The 16,948-nt window shown below is 40.0% G+C and overlaps 1 protein-coding gene across 12 annotated transcripts in view; it reads left to right on the top strand.

The window, feature by feature from the left end:
• CBFA2T2 (CBFA2/RUNX1 partner transcriptional co-repressor 2) overlaps positions 1-16,948 on the top strand; it is a 163,406-nt gene that overhangs the window by 106,555 nt on the left and 39,903 nt on the right. For all 12 annotated transcript variants that reach the window (XR_013399790.1, XR_013399792.1, XR_013399791.1 and 9 more), the window contains one exon: positions 13,861-14,004. Coding sequence is in view for 8 of the 12 variants with exons in the window: in XM_028828320.2 (XP_028684153.1) it covers positions 13,861-14,004 (144 nt within the window). In the remaining 4 variants the exon portion in view is untranslated. The remainder of the gene's footprint in view (positions 1-13,860; positions 14,005-16,948) is intronic.

The following is a 16,948-nucleotide window of genomic DNA, read 5'->3' on the forward strand; positions in this document are numbered from 1 at the left end:
TGGAAGCCACCCCTACCACAGTCAAGATCGACTGAATCCCAGCCTCTTAACGGTGTGTCACATTACTGCCTGGGCCACACATATTGCAGCCAAAGTCAGAGAACTCATAGAATCTGAGACTGATGGAGAATCAGCTAACTCTAGTCTTCTTGGCCAAACATAACCCTCACATTTTTTTTCTGAAGACGTAAAAACGCTATCAATTTCTCACACAGCTCGGCAATGGCTTTCCAATGGTTCAAAAAGCCAGGTCTCTTGGGTTCCAGCATTTGATACATCTGTGCTAAATATCTCTGGAACACAGGACCTTCTAGAAGAAATCTAGCAGTAGGCCGGGTGCGGTGGCTCATGCCTGTAATCCCAGCACTTTGGGAGGCCGAGGCGGGAGGATCACGAGGTCAAGAGATCAAGACCATTCCAGCTAACACAGTGAAACCCTGTCCATACTAAAAATACAAAAATTAGCCAGGTGTGGTGGGCGCCTGTAGTCCCAGCTACTCAGGAGGCTGAGGCAGGAGAATTCCTCCAACCCAGGAGGCAGAGGTTGCAGTGAGGCAAGGTCGCGCCACTGCACTCTAGCCTGGGCAACAGAGCGAGACTCTGTCTCAAAAACAAAACAAAACAAAACAAAAAACAAGAAAGAAATATCGTAGCAGTAAATCCTGACAGTCCAGCTTTTAAATATATCACAATATGTCAGATCTCCCTTCTCTACTGCTAGAATTTAGCCCCTGTTGTCTCTCTCTCTTCCTGAACTGCTGCATCTACCTCCTAACTATTCTTTCTGCTTCTGCTTTTAGCCCCTTCAGTCGATTCTTTACATAGTATCCAAAGTGCTGATTTAAAAGCCTAAAACAGACCTAAACTCTTGCCACAGACCTAAACTCTTCTAATGGCTTCCTATTGCTCTTACAATAAAATATAAACTCTTTACCTTGGCTTGAATGCCATGATCTACTCATGGCACGGTGCCTGGCCTACAGCACTTTTTAATCTGTTACTTTATTTGCCTTTTAACACCTCCCTTCCTCTGTTTTACAGATGAAGAAACCAAGGCTCTGGCGTGACTTGTCCAGGGTTCCGCAGTAGCTGATAAATTGGCAGAAAAATCAGGATTCACAGTCACAGTTTCATGCCCAGTTTTCTTTCTTCCACAATAGCCTACCTTTGACTATTCAAGAATATAAATTTCTAGCTAGTCTGGAATTTGGCTGTTTTGCCAAACTGACCTTTTCATCTCATCTTTTGTTGTATACAGCTTTTTATATTTACTGTATATTCTGTTTCAGCTACGAGACATTGAGTAATGAAAATTTTATATTAACTCTGTGCTGACTTAAGGTACTGTAGCCACTGTATCTGTCCCAGTTAAGTTCTGGGTCAAGATCTGTGTGCAGTCTCTTAAATGTTAATATATCATTTGTTACACATAATATACTTGTTCTCACCTTCATTATACCTGTATTCTTAATGATACTTTGATGAAAGCAAGTTTTCAAATAAGTAAGTTTAAAAAGGTATTTTATTAATCATGGGTCTAATCATTATAATAACCTAAACAGCTAGCATGTATTCCTATGTTATTTGTATATTTAGTCTTGAAATCCAAAGTGCTTACAGCCCAGTAGATTATACTCTTTACTTGGCTTCTGGTTTTCCCCCTTATTTCCTTGGCTTTTCTTTTTAAGTCTCCTTTTTTAGTTTCTTGTCTTTCATGATCTCTAAGAATTGAAATACCTGGAGATCTGTACCCACTTCCTCTAAGATACCTGTTCTCAGGCTTTCTATAGAATCTATATGCCATTAATTGAAAATATTTCATCACAACCTCAGACTTTCCCACCGTAGGCCTCAGCTCCATACTTTTATATCCAGCTGCTTATCCAGCATTTCTGTTAGAATATCTACTGAGCATTTTAAAGGTAATCCTGATCTTCAGTTGCTCTTCACCCATTTTCCTTTACCAGTTCCCTCTTCTCAGTAAATGGTAACTTTATCCTTCCAGTTGCTTAGGCTAAAAACCTCAAAATTGTTTCTTGACCTCTGTTTTTTTTCAGTCTCACTCTGTCAACCAGGCTAGAGTACAGTGGTACAATCACAGCTCACTGCAGCCTGAAACTCCTGGTCTGAAGGAGTCCTCCTGTCTGAGCCTCCCAATCAGCTGGAATTATAGGCAAGCACTCTCACACCTGGCTAATTTTTTTTAGTTTTAATTTTGTGGAGTCAGGGTCTTGCCATCTTGTCCAGGCTGGTCTCAAACTCTGGACTCAAGCCATCCTCCCACTCTCAGCCTCACAAAGTGCTGAGATTATGGATGTGAGCCTCTGTACCCGGCCTTTTGACCTCTATTTTGTATTTATTTTTGATTTATTTACTGCTGTCACCTCAGTAGTAGGAGACTTAGTAGTTACTCGAACATTTTTGAATAAATAGATGAAAAAATTATAAGATTCAATTTAGGAAAAGTTACTCAAATTCCTTATTTAACTGCATTCCACTAACCGGGGGCTAGGTTAAGACAGGGGTCCCCAACTCCCAGGCTGCATACTGGTATGGATCTGTGACCTGTTAGGAACTGTGCGGCACAGCAAGTGGTGAGCCAGCGCATTATTGCCTGACCTCTGCCTTCTGCCAGATCAGCCATGGCATTAGATTCTCATTAGGAGTGCAATCCCTATTGTTAACTGGACATGCGAGGGATCTAGGTTGCACACTCCTTATGAGAATCTAATGCCTGATGATCTGAGGTGGAACACTTTCATCCTGAAACCACTCCCTACCCCACCCCCGATTAGTGGAAAAATTATCTTCCATGAAAGAGAAATAAAATATTTATAATAGAAGTCTTTTCATCCGTAAGTACAATAGATTTTCTAATTATTAAGTCTCCTGCATTCTTTCCCTTCCCACACTCACTGAATCATGTCCTGCCAAAATTCATGTGTTGGAAGTCCTGATCCCTGATACCTCAGAATATGACCTTATTTGGAGATAGTGTCTTTGAAGAGATTATTGAGTTAAAATAAGGTCATTAGGGTGGATCCTAATCCATTATAACTGCTGTCCTAGTAAGAAGAGGAAATTTAGACACAGTTAGGTACATAGGAATACCATGTGAAGACACAGGGAGAAGACAGACAACTATAAGCAAAGGAGAGAAGCTTCAGAAGAAACCGACCTTGCCTACACCGTGATCTTAGACTTCTAGCTTCCAGAATTGGAAGTCTCCTTTTTTGTCTTTCCCAGCTACTTGGGAGGCTGAGGTAGGAGAATGGCGTGATCCCGGGAGGCAGAGCTTGCAGTGAGCCAAGATCGTGCCACTGCACTCCAGCCTGGGTGACAGAGCGAGACTCCATCTAAAAAAAAAAAAAAAAAAAAAAAAGAAGCATTGATAGTGGACATCTTTATCTTCTTCTTTCTGAGTTGAAAGGAAATGTTTGTAATATTTCATCAATAAGTATGATATTTGGCTGGGCGCGACGGCTCACACCTGTAATCCCAACACTTTGGGTGGGAGGCCCAGGTGGACAGATCACCTGGGAGTTTGAGACCAGCCAGACCAACATGGAGAAACCCCTTTTCTATTAAAAATACAAAATTAGCCGGATGTGGTGGCGCATGCCTGTAATCTCAGCTACTCGGGAGGCTGAGACAGGAGAATTGCTTGAACCCAGGAGGTGAAAGTTGTGATGAGCCAAGATTGTGCCATTGCATTCCAGCCTGAGTAACAAGGGTGAAATTCTGTATCCCCCCCCCAAAAAAAAAAAGTGTGATAAAAAATGTGATCGGCTGGGCGTGGTGGCTCATGCCTGTAATCCTAGCACTTTGGGAGACCGAGGCACGTGGATCACCCGAGGTCAGGAGTTTGAGACCAGCCTTGACAACATGGCGAAACCTTGTCTTCTACTAAATATACAAAAATTAGCTGGGCAAAAATTCCTGTAATCCCAGGAATGGTGGTGGGCACCTATAATCCCAGCTACTCTGGAGGCTGAGGCAGGAGAATCGCTTGAACCTGGGGGTCAGAGGTTGCAGTGAGCCAAGATTGTGCCACTGCAATTCAGCCTGGTCAAAAGAGTGAAACTTCATTCCCCCCAAAAAATAAAAAAAGTGTGACATTGTATATAGGTTTTTGGAAAAGACCATTTATCAGGTTAAGGAATTGGTCTATTTTTCCCCCCACCATTGTTGTATTTCACTGTGTACCAACATTAGAATCATTATATATAGAACATTTCTATCAGTATAAAAAATATAAACTAGGCAACACAGCAAGACCCTGTCTCTACAGAAAATTTGGAAAAAAAAAAAAGCTGTACGTGATGGTGCGTGCCTGTAGTCCCAGCTACTTGAGAGGCTAAGATGGGAGAAACATTTGAGCCCAGAACTCAAGGCTGTAATGAGCCATGATTGCATCACTGGACTCCATCCTGGGCTACAGAGTGAGACCTGGTCCGAAGGAAAAAAAAATATTAAGATAGATTGTGCCCTCTAATATCCCTGCCTTTTTATATTCGGTTTCTTCCCATCGGTTCGAGGCAACCACTAATCTGCTTTCTGTAACTAGTTTTTCATGTCTGAAGTTTCACATGCATGGGATAATACAGTAGGTAGTTTTCTTAACATTTGGCATCTTTTATTTACTCTAACGCTTTTGACATTTATCTATGTTGCCTGGCTTATGTACCAGTAGTTTGTTCATTTGTTGATGTGTTAAAATTTGTGGTTTGTTGATGACTAGTATGTTGAGCATCTTAGCCATTTGTAAATAATTATTTTAGGAGTTATCTCTTCAAGTCTTTTTTTGCTCATTCTTAAAATTGGGTGGTTGTTATCAAGTTGTAAGAGATATTTATATATTCTGTGTATTTCCGTGTCTGAGGTTTCATGGCAGTGATAGAAGACAGAGAGGTCATAGGGAGGAAGTTAGTGTATTCATGAACCAAGTGATCCTTCGTAGGTATGTTAGTCATCTTTGAGGTTCTTCCAAAAACCAGGTAGACCTAAGAGATGTGCCAAAAGCTCTGTAGGTTCCCAGGAGTTTTATGCTTGTATGGTTGAGATCACTAGCTATGACATTTAGAGAGAGTGAGTTTGTGTATGTGTGTGTGTGTTAAAAAACTGAGTGAAAAAAGAATGTTTTATTCTCCAGACACTTAATTATCTGCCCCTTTTTTAATGAAGGTAGAATTACAGTATTATCTCCCTGTATTCTTCTTTTGTTCTGATATTTTGTTTCTGTAATTGGCATGTCCCTAATTTGGTTTAGGTACTCTCCCTGACTTTTACAAGTGTTACATGCTTTTCCCCCAAAAAAATGAAGATATCTTTTTTATTGTTGTAAAAGGAAGGAAAAAAAGCACCCTGAACAACATAGAAAGTTATTTTAGTTAGAAACTAAACAAGCCTACAACTGTCTTAGTCCCACCTCCCAAGATATGTACTTCTACCAATTTGTTGTATATCCTTTCTGGCTTCTACAAGTGTGTGTGTGTTCATGTTATTCTGTAGTTCCTTTATGTAATTGGGACCTTACTTTAATTTACTGAACTGGGATGGATAAAAATAAGACTAACCAAGAGTTGAGACTCTGTTGGAGAAGTGAAGGACATAATGAAAGTCATAGATGTCAGTTTTTTGTTTTTTGGTTTTTTTTGAGATGGAGTTTCCCTCTTGTCACCCAGGCTGGAGTGCAATGGCACGATTTCGGCTCACTGCGACTTCCTTTTTTAGTTCTTTGGTAGGTACTCGGCCTCCCAAGTAGCTGGGACCACAGGTGCGTGCCATTGTGCCCAGCTAATTCTTTTATTTTTTGATAAGACAGGGTCTCACTTTATTGCCCAGGCTGGTTTTCCAGCTTTTTAAATCAGTTATAGCAGAAGTCAGTAAACTGTGGCCCACTGTCGACCAGGCATGGTGGCTCATGACTGTAATCCCAGCACTTTGGGAGGCCTAGGCAGGTGGATAGCCTGAGCTCAGGAGTTTGAGACCAGCCTGGGCAACAGGGTGAAACTCTGTCTCTACTAAAATACAAAAAAATTAGCTAGGCTCAGTGGCATGTGACTGTAGTCCCAGCTACTTGGGAAGCTGAGGCAGGAGAATTGCTTGAACCTGGGAGGTAGAGGTTGCAGCGAGCAGAGATTGCACCACTGTAATCCAGCCTGGGCGACAGAGTGGGACTGTGTCTCAAAAAAAAAAAAAACAAGCAAACAAACAAAAACTATGGCCCACTGTCCATTTTTGTAAATAAAGATTGATTAGAACACAGCCAAGCCCATTTATTTATATATTGTCTATAGTGTGCTACAGCAGAGCAAAAAAATATTTACTGTCTTGCCTTTGGCAGGAAAGTTTCCTGATTCCTGAGCTATAATAATGATAAATTAATTTTCCAGTATAAATATATAAACATTGAATGTAAAAGGTCCTTATAAAATACTTTCTGGTAATTCCTCCCCCCCCCCCTTTTTTTTTTTTTGAGACAGAGCCTTACTCTGTTGCCGAGGCTGGAGTGCAATGGTGTGATCTTGGCTCACTGCAACCTCCACCTCCCACGTTCAAGCAATTCTCCTGCCACAGCCTCCCGAGTAGCTGGGTTTACAGGTGCCCACCACCACGCCTGGCTAATTTTTTTTATTTTTAGTAGGGAAAGGGTTTCACCATGTTGGCCAGGTTGGTCTTCAACGCCTGACCTTGGGTGATCCACCCACCTCAACCTCCCAAAGTGCTGGGATTACAGGCGTGAGCCACTGTGCCTGACCTCTGGTAATTTCTTTCCTTTGAATCCTTATGTCTCCATTTTTGTTTGTCGTTATAAACAGTTGTTCCTGGCCATCTCGGCATATGAAGGCTGCATGTCATTAGGAAGTTGGATGTGTTGTCAGGTTTGTGGCAGAGTTAGTTACAAAGATGGTAAATGCTCATCATTAAGCATGTACTGTGTCCATAATCAGTTTAGCCAACTTTATAAGGCTATAAATGTAACAGTAATTTTGATGTTCCTTCCTCCATCTTTAGCAGGTTAGAATTATCAGTTTTGGAAAGTCTTTTTTTTTTTTTTTTTGGTGATGGAGTCTTGCTGTTGTCCAGGCTGAAGCGCAGTGGCACCATTTCAACTCACTGCAACCTCCACCTTCCGGGTTCAAGCAGTTCTTCTGCCTCAGCCTCCTGAGTAGCTGGGATTACAGGTGCCCGCCACCATGCCCAGCTAATTTTTGTTTAGTAGAGATGGGGTTTCACCATATTGGCCAGGCTGGTCTTGAACTCCTGACCTCAGGTGATCCGCCTACCTTGGCCTCCCAATGTGCTGGGATTACAGGTGTGAGCCACTGCACCCGGCCTGGAAATTCTTATCATATGACAATTACACATTCAGAACATTTACCTGTCCTTGGCAGAGACTGAAGACAGACTATGGTCCAGGAAATCTTTTCCCTGATTTTTCCTTCTGCTGTGATACCACCTTTGGGGGCACTATTCAAACTATATCCCATGTGCTACCTGGAGAGCCCATGTAGCCTTTCTAACAAACACCTTAACATTGTGTTAAGACTTGCTTGGCCATCATACATGGTAATGTTTTTATTTCTTTATTTTCCCAGTACTGTATGTCTGTCTTTCCCATAAGTGAGGTCCCTCCCTGCCTTCATCTCTGAACTTCCCTAAGGCCTGGCAAATCCAGGACAGTCAAGTAGATTGGGATCTGGGATCCTCAAAATTCAGGACCAAATTATTGGAAATAATCCAATTGTTCATTGACAAGGGATTGTTTAAATGAACTATGGTACTTCTTCAAAGTGTATTATAATACTATTTTTAAAAATTGTGAAATTAAGAATTCCAAGACATATTGTGATGTTATAAAACACAATAATAGAACAAAAAAAATAAGGAACATTATAATTTGTATGTGGTGTAGATTAGTTGTCTATTCGTACATAACAAACCATGGCAAAACTTCATGGCCTAAAATGATAAGCCTCCCCTCTCCTTTCTCTTAGTCTGATCCGCCCACCTCAGCCTCCCAAAGTGTTGGGATTACAGGCACGAGCCACCATGCCCAGCCTGAGAGTCTGATTTTTGGTGTTTTTTTTGTTTTTTTGTTTTGTTTTTGTTTTTGCTTGTTTGTTTTTAGACAAAGTCTTGCTCTGTCACCCAGACTGGAGTGCAGTGGCACGGTCTCGTTGCTCACTGCAACCTCTGCCTCTTGTGTTCAAGCAGTTCTTCTGCCTCAGCCTCCTGAGTAGCTGGGATTACAGGTGTGTGCCACCACGCTCAACTAATTTTTGTATTTTTAGTAGAGACAGGGTTTCACCCTGTTGGCCAGGCCGATCTTGAGCTCTTGGCCTCAGGTGATCCGCACACCTCAGCCTCCCAAAGCGCTGGGATTACAGGCGTGAGACACCGCGCTCGGCCTGGAGTCTGACTTTCTTTTTATAAAGCAATGGATTTAATGGCTTCCTTGGCCAGCTTCTTTGGAATGATCAGTGTTCCTGTCATTATAGGAAAGATCTCTATATGGATTTTGATTGATAGATCTAATATAGAAAGATCTATATTCTGCACATTTTCTCAGTGATAATAAACAGGAACACTTGACCAAATCTACCCCACACAGTGCAGATAACATCTCAAAAGTTCGGTAAACTGTTATTCTAATAGATTATTATTATTTTATTTTATTTTTGAGACAGAGTCTTACCCTGTCACCCAGGCTGGGGTACAGTGGTGTGATCACAGCTCACTGGAGCCTCGACTTCCTGGACTCAGTTGATCCTCCCATCCCAACCTCATGAGTAGCTGGGACCACAGGTGTGCGCCACCACATCCAGCTAGTTTTTTTTTTTTTTTTGGAGAGATGAGGTCTCCCTGTGTTGGCCAGCCTGTTCTTAAACTCCTGGGCTCAAGCAATCCTCATGTCCTGCAATTCTCCTGTCTCAAGGTGGTGTGGATTACAGGCCTGAGCCATTGTGCCCAACCATCATTCTAATATATTTTAAAATCTGATTCAAGTAAAACATGTGAGAGTATCTGCTGTATACCTATCATCGTTATATCCATTATGGTACCCTTCATATAACCCTGTGTTGAATTATCCCCAGGGACAGATAAAGAAAATCACTGTCACATAACTAGTGAGTGATGGAGCATTCTTCACATCAGGCTCACCTTTTGCCTCAACATGCTTTCTCCTTGAGACCTATAAGTTTTTATTCTTTCCAGTCACTTAGGAGTAGCCTTTCTCTTCAGATAACCTCATTATATTTTATCTTGTATTTATACCTCTGCTCTTTGCCAATCTCTAATTTAAAAAAAAATTAAAAAGCAGTTTATAATGATTTGTAAATGCCCTTGTTTGTGGACAATTTATCATAGAAGATTCTTCTCAAATAGCATGTTTCTGAGATGTCTCAGTAATACAGTGGTTCCCCCTTACCCACAGGGAATACATTCCAAGACCCCGAGCGGATGCCTGAAACCATGGGAAGTATTGAACCCTACATACATTCTTTTTGAACTGTAACTGAACCCATATCATGCACTATGGCTGTAACGTTTGCTGTTTGAGATGCAGCAGCAAAACGAGCACAAACGTCTTTTTCCTTCTTAGAGTAGATGTCAGCAACCTCAGCATAGGAATTTTTTCTTTCCTTATGAAGTCAAGAACTTCCACCTTTTCACTTAGTACTTTATAGCTTCACTTTGGTATATCCAAATTGTCAACATCACTCCTCTTTTACTTTGGGGCCATTATTAAGTAATACCAGGGTTACTTGGCCACAAGCACTGCAACACCATGACAGTTCATCTGATGGTAACCAAGACGGCTACTAAGTGACTTATGGTCGGATAGTGTATACTCCGGACAAAGGGATAATTCACATCCTAGGTGGGATGGTGTGAGATTTCATCACAGTATTCAGTGCGGTGCTCAATTTAAAACTTATGAATTGTTTATTTCTGAAGTTTTCCATTTAATATTTTTGGACCTTGGTTGACAGTAGGTAATTGAAACTGTGGAAACTGAAACTGCAGATAAGAGGGAGAGTGCTGGGTGTTCTATGTTACTTTCCTGGGGAGCTACAGAATAGTTCTACTCTTTAGTTTAATCTTTGATTCTTTAAATTCCTATGTAGGAAAAAATATCACTGCCATCACACAGATAACTGTTTATTACTTTATTCTTTCATCTGTTTTCTGTTTTCACGATATCCTTAGCAAGTCGCGCACAGTGAAGAAATTATTCAGACGTACTTTCCTGTTTTGACTCATCAAATTCTTTGGCTTCCCATGGTTTAGGTGTTGAACCATAAGTCATTTTGGAGGTACATGTTGTAATATCTGGGTTTTATTTTTTAATATATACACACATATATATGCACACATGCATTTATTTGTAATACACACACATGTACAAATATATTCAGAATAATCAAAAGACAAACTCATGGGGTGACTAAATTGTCAGTTACTTTGAAATTATAATTGAGTTGGACCCTTATGGCAAAACCAAGGTTTATTTTGACTTCCTGGGACTAAATCTTTATGGCTGTTTGGTATTTTAAGCAATAGTGTTTATGGACTCAAGCCACAATTGAGGGAAAATAATTTTCTTCTTCTTGAACTGTATCTAAGGTTCTCCAAGATTGAAAAGAGTTCAATATATGGTTGATTCTTTCATGGGATCCAGTTAGAATGTAACACATAACTATCAGTTTCATAAAAATTCAAAAAGGAAGTCACCATTACTAGGATGACATAAAGGCATGTAATAGCCTTCTTCCTACAGGAACTTACTATGATCCTACTGTGACCCCAAGCAGAGGGTTAAAATGCCTACTTTGGAACATGCCCTTTCCCATCATCTGAGCAACTGCTGAATTTGTCACCTTGTAAACCACTTGGATAGATCTTATTACATGAAGGGCGTTCATGCCACCCAGCTTCCAACAAAAATACCACTTTACATTGTGCTTGGTGATTTTGCAGCTGTTAATTCTTGGATCATTCCATATAATATCTCTGAGGTTACATGGATAAATTGTTGATAGTATACCTATTTTCCACAGAAAACAGTTGTTAATATTAACTTGGTCAAGGTCACATACCTAGTTAATAGTATGTCCAGAATTTGACACGAGGATTTCTGTCTTCTAATCATCATTCCTGTTTATTAAGCACCTTCTTTATCCCTTGCAGTGATTTAGGCATCATCTTTAATCATTACATGTTTCTTGACAGGAAGGTCTTACTGTCATTCATTTTACATATGTTGAAAATGAGGCCTAGAAAGGTGAAATGAATTGGAAATTCAATTGCGTTGTAACAGAATGAGAATTCAAACCGAATCTCTCAGTCTTTTCATACCTGTGCTTTTTCTGCTTCATTCACTTGAAACATGAAGAAAACACTAGTGTTGTAGATTTTGGGTGGTGAAATGAAAAGTATCAATCTGTAAACAGTTCTTTAGTGGCTGGGTTTGGCCCACTATCGAAGCTTTTGGTTGGTTAGAGCACAGAGTTCAGCATTCTGCAGTTGGACTGCTCTAACTTTTTTATTCTGCCAAGTGCTGAATGTTAAAACTCATCTCACTGCTAAGCCTTCCTCAAGCCTTTGGCACCCTTGCTATAGAGCCAGGTGGTCTGAAGAAAGGCTCCCTCTAGGTTGTTGCACACTGTACACAACACATTACAGTGCGAGACAACTGTCAGTTCCTTCCTTTCCTTCTCCCTACCCTTCCAGAAAGCTGGGGCCCAGATGGAAGAGCTGGAAATGTGTCAGCTGTTCTCTGAAGGGCATTGAGAAAATACTGTCAGGAGGAAAAGGCAAGCGCAACAGCTCATTAGTCCACTAATCAGACAGGACGACCATCAATTTCACAAAGAAAATGTCCTGAACAGAGAGATGGGAAGGGCTGGCACAATGTTGCCCACATGGTTCTGAGAACTGCACATTTTTGTCAGGGGATTTGTAACTTGGGGGCATTGCTTTCTTGATTGACTTTATTATATCCCTTTCCAAAGTGTGGCCACTGCAAACTGAAGCATAAAAAATAGTATTTGGAGATACTTTTCTTATTAAAAAGTGTCCCATCAATGCACAAAAATGTTCCTTGTTGCCAGGATCGTGAACACTCTTATAGGTATTGTCTTTATAGCTGTGCTATCACAGAAAGAAAACTTGGACTTAACCTTCTCATTTGAGCCTTTGCTGCCCATTTTTTGCACTTGAATTTGAATTCAGCAGTTATTGGAGAATGAATGCCTGGTACTTAAGTGAAAAGCTTAGAATTACTGTGAGGAACATAGCTCAATTTAAAGGTGATTATGGTAACTCTGGTCCTATTAACCAAGTGTGTAGCAAGTTCTCTTTGATAGGGAAAAATAACTTCTTAGATATGTTAGAATATTACTCGTTGGTATCGAGTCTGATTCCTGTTAGCTCAGACCTACCTAATTGTAGCATCATGAAGTTTACCTAATTTATCTTTCTGGAATTTTGTTGCCATTTAGTATTAACAAACAGCTGCCTATTATTAATTGTTCCCATAGATGAAGTAGCCTCTGCTTAATGTAGATCAGCTCTACTTTTCGTCTTTTTGAACAATATATAGCATGAATGACATTTACATGTTTGAGGTCAGAGAGGTTGACTCCCTCTTTTATCCTACTTGATGTAGTTGATATGTGTATATATATATAATTTAGTACATCATTATTAATGGTGGTTTTTTTTTTTTAAGACGGAGTCTTGCTCTGTCGCCCAGGCTAGAGTACAGTGCCATGATTTTGGCTTACTGCAACCTCTGCCTCCCAGGTTCAAGCGATTCTCCTGCCTCAACCTCCCCAGTAACTGGGATTACAGGCACCCACCACTACACCCAGCTAATTTTTATATTTTTAGTAAAGACACGGTTTCACCACGTTGGCCAGGCTGATCTCAAACTCCTGACCTTAGGTGATCCACCCACCTCAGCCTCCCAAAGTGATAGGATTACATGCATGAGTCACTGCACCAAGCCTATTAATATTGATTTATATACAACTGATTGTGATTTTCTTTTCATGTCATGCAGTTGAGGCCTAAGTCTAGATAGTTCCTATGTTAGCTTTTTCCCCCTCATAATTTAATTCATTTATAAGGAGAAATTTAAAAAAAATGCATTTGAGGTAAACTATATTTGTAACCTGGTTTCTTCCTTTCTCAGCCACTATCTAGAGACTGCTAACTTTCAGTTCATGTCACCTCTTGACATTGTTTCCTCGTTTTAGTTCCTAGAATTGAAGTAACAAAGTGCCACAAACTGAGTGGCTTAAGACAATAGAAATTTATTCTCTCACAGTTCAGAAAGCCAGAAGCCCAAAATTGAGGTATCAGAAAGGTTGATTCCTTCCCGGGGTTTCAGAGGACAAATGTGTCTCCTGCTCCCTCCTGGCTTGCTGGTTACTGGCACTCCTTGGCACTCCTCGGTGTATAGATGTGTCACTCCAGTCCCTGCCTCTGTCGCCACTTGGCGTGACTGTCCTCACATCGGCTTCCCTCTGTGTATGTCTCTGTGTCTGTGTCACGTCCCTTCTTTAGGGACACCATTCAGATTGGATTTAGAGCCCACTCAGACAATCTAGGATGATCTCCTCCTCTCAAGAATTTTAACTTAATGATATCTTCAAAGACCCTTTTGCCAAATCAGGTAACATTCACAGTTCCAGATATTAGGACGTGGGCCTATCTTTTAGGGGGTCACTATTCAGCCTATTATACTAAGCAGTCCTCTAGGGAAATATGTTGGTATTTCAAATTGTTGTCTGTTTCTGCAACCTTTTAGAAAACCCTAACCTCCATTTCTCTGATTCTCTGCAGTTGGTCCTGAGAAAAGGGTGCCAGCAATGCCTGGATCGCCTGTGGAAGTGAAGATACAGTCCAGATCCTCACCTCCCACCATGCCACCCCTCCCACCAATAAATCCTGGAGGACCGAGACCAGTGTCCTTCACTCCTACTGCATGTGAGACCTCTTAGTTACTTATGTTTGTAGTTTAGAGTGACATTTGGATCTAAGTGACTGACTTGCATGAAGCCTTCCACATATATTACTCAATATTTTCAAAGTGCTATGAAAATATAGACACAGATATATAGTTTTGTTTGTTTCTTTTCTAAATTACTTATACCCTCTGAGAATAATACTTAGTTTATTTGGATATTTAGTTTTTTAAATATTTTGTTTTCATATTCTTTGGCTGGTAACTATTTTTATTTCTTTGACTCTAACAATAGTGAATTTAAATTATTATATTGCCATATGAGATTCAAAGTAAGTTTTCTAAAATTATGGAATTTGAAAAATGTTCCAATGCTGTCATGGTAAGACTTTTTACAAAAGAGAATATTTTTGTATTCGTTTTCTAGGGCTACCATAATGAAACACCACAGACTGGATTTATTTTTATTAACTTTTTATTTATTTTTATTAACTTTTAATTAACTTTTTATTTTTATTAACTTTTTTACAGTTCTGGAGTCAAGAATGTAAAGATCAAGGTGTTGGCAGGTTTGGTTTTACCTGGGCCTTGTAGAAGGTTGCCTTCTTGCTTGCGATACCCTCACATGGCCATTCCTCCATTTGTGTGCGTCCCTGGTGTCTCTTCCCCTGCCTTTAAGGATAATAATCGTATTGGATTAGGGACTATTTGTAATACCTCTTTTAACCTTAATGAATTCTTCAAAGTCTCTATCTACAAATATAGTCATATTCTGAGGTACAAGGGGGTAAGACTTAAATGTATGAATTTGGCCAAGGCTCAGGCAGAATTCAGTCCATAGCCATTATGTTAGCTAATAATATATGTAACAAGATATTCAACTTCACTAACCATCAAGGAAATGCAAACTAGCACCCAATACAGTACCATTATTCACCCACCAGGATGTTCAGAATGATACCAAGTTTTGATGAGGATGTAACTTGAATACTCATACAATGCTGGTTGGAGTGTAATTTAATACATCTTTTGGAAATTGTTTGGCAGTTTGCACTAATGCTGAATTTCCACGTGCCCTGTAACTCAACAATTTCAGTCCTGTGTATCTATAATCACCAAAAGAACCCCAAATAAACTTGTGCATACATGCACACAAGTGTGTTGATCTTCATTTGAGTTCTGCCTTTCCATGCACATGCTGCCACCCCCAGTTCACTTTGACACTCTGCACATCTTTTGCCTGTAAACCAAAATGTACTGCTATTTTTGGAATGCCCAAAGAGTGTCAGAGCACTGAGCTAGATGCTGTATGTATTGTTTCATTTAAATACCATTATACAAGCTTGCACACTGTCCTTGCTCAAAATTTTTTGGTTTGGGTGTTTATTGTTTTAAAAGGCAAGAGAAGAGAATGTAAGATGTACAGCTTTAATTGGAAGTTTATTATTTTCCCAAAACATTTGAATTGAGTAGCTGTTAACTGCAGCATTCAGTTTGAGCCAGAGTGAATAAAAAGAAGTATGATATCCCTTTTCTTAAATTCTAATATCTGTTAAACAGCCCAAGACATATATACTATCTTGAAAAGAAACAGATTTAAACCTCAGCCATCAATCAGATTTCAGGATACACCAATAGATATATGTATATATAAATTCAGCCCTTTTTGCTTCCATATTTGGCTGCTTGGCGGTGGTTGTGTTTCATTTCAGAAAATGTGATCATACATTTTTTACTGAAGAGACTAAGAAAAAGCCTTTCTATACATCAGAGTAGCCAAATGCATGGTAATGTGTTATTTTTATTGGTTCCTTCAAAAGGGAGCAACTTTCCTATGGCAGTTGACCTTTCTGTGAAAACAAAGAAATGGCAGACTATTGCAACTAATTTTCTGGATTGCTGAGGTTGAGTGTTCAACTTTCCTTTCTGTAGCTTTACTAATTTCCTCTAGTGGAAGACACAAGAAAATTCACCCCTTTTCTCAGGCCGTTAGTCTTTTATGCGTGAATCATTCAGTAGCATTTTCCTAAACACTTAACCCTTTGCTAGCAAATGAACAAAGCAAAAATATACACTGTTTACACAGCTTATAAAACTTAAGTGTGCACGTATGTTTTGTGTATTGTATTATTAATAAGTGAACATCTATTAAGGCAACACAAATACAGAAATAAACAAGCACAGGCCAGGCGCAGTGGCTCACTCCTGTAATCCTAACACTTTGGGAGGCCAAGGAGGGCAGATCACTTGAGGTCAGGAGTTTGAGACCAGCCTGGCCAACATGGTGAAACCCTGTCTCTACTAAAAATCCAAAAAATTAGCTGGGTGTGGTAGCGCACACCTATAATCCCAACTACTCAGGAGGCTGAGGAAGGAGAATCGCTTGAACCCAGGAGACGGAGGTTGCAGTGAGCCAAGACCACACCACTGCACTCCAGCCTGGGCAGCAGAGCAAGACTCTGTCTCAAAGTAAAATAGTGGAAGCATGCATATGCACATAGGCAGCACAGAGATGTAGTGAATCCACTAAGGTTACCTTCAAGTGGAGCAGCAGCAGCAGCATGTGTCAAGGAATGCTCCTTAACAGAGATGATACCTGAACTGTGTGGGATGAAGAAGAGCTTGCCCGGTCAAATTTGAATAAGGTTCAGTGTAAGAAGAGGGAACAGAGATAGTTAACTGACTGTGACTGGCCTAGAGGAAGTAAAAGGGAAGTGGAAGATTTTTTATGATAATAAGTTTGTTTTTGGCAAAATATGATTAAATGTCATTTTTCTAAGCTAGGTAAAGATTAAAATGATTGGCTCTTTAAACATTGCTTATGTCTTAAATTGTTTCTTATGTTTTTAGATACAGTTTCACTATTTTAGTTTTTTAAGGCTGGATATGATTAAGTGAAAGCAGAATGACACTTAGGTACTAGATAATTTAGATTTTTACTTAATGCCAACATGAACGTAGCTCAAT

The sequence above is a fragment of the Macaca mulatta genome, chromosome 10 (assembly GCF_049350105.2).
Source record: "Macaca mulatta isolate MMU2019108-1 chromosome 10, T2T-MMU8v2.0, whole genome shotgun sequence".
In the NCBI taxonomy this organism is placed as follows: Eukaryota; Metazoa; Chordata; class Mammalia; order Primates; family Cercopithecidae; genus Macaca; species Macaca mulatta.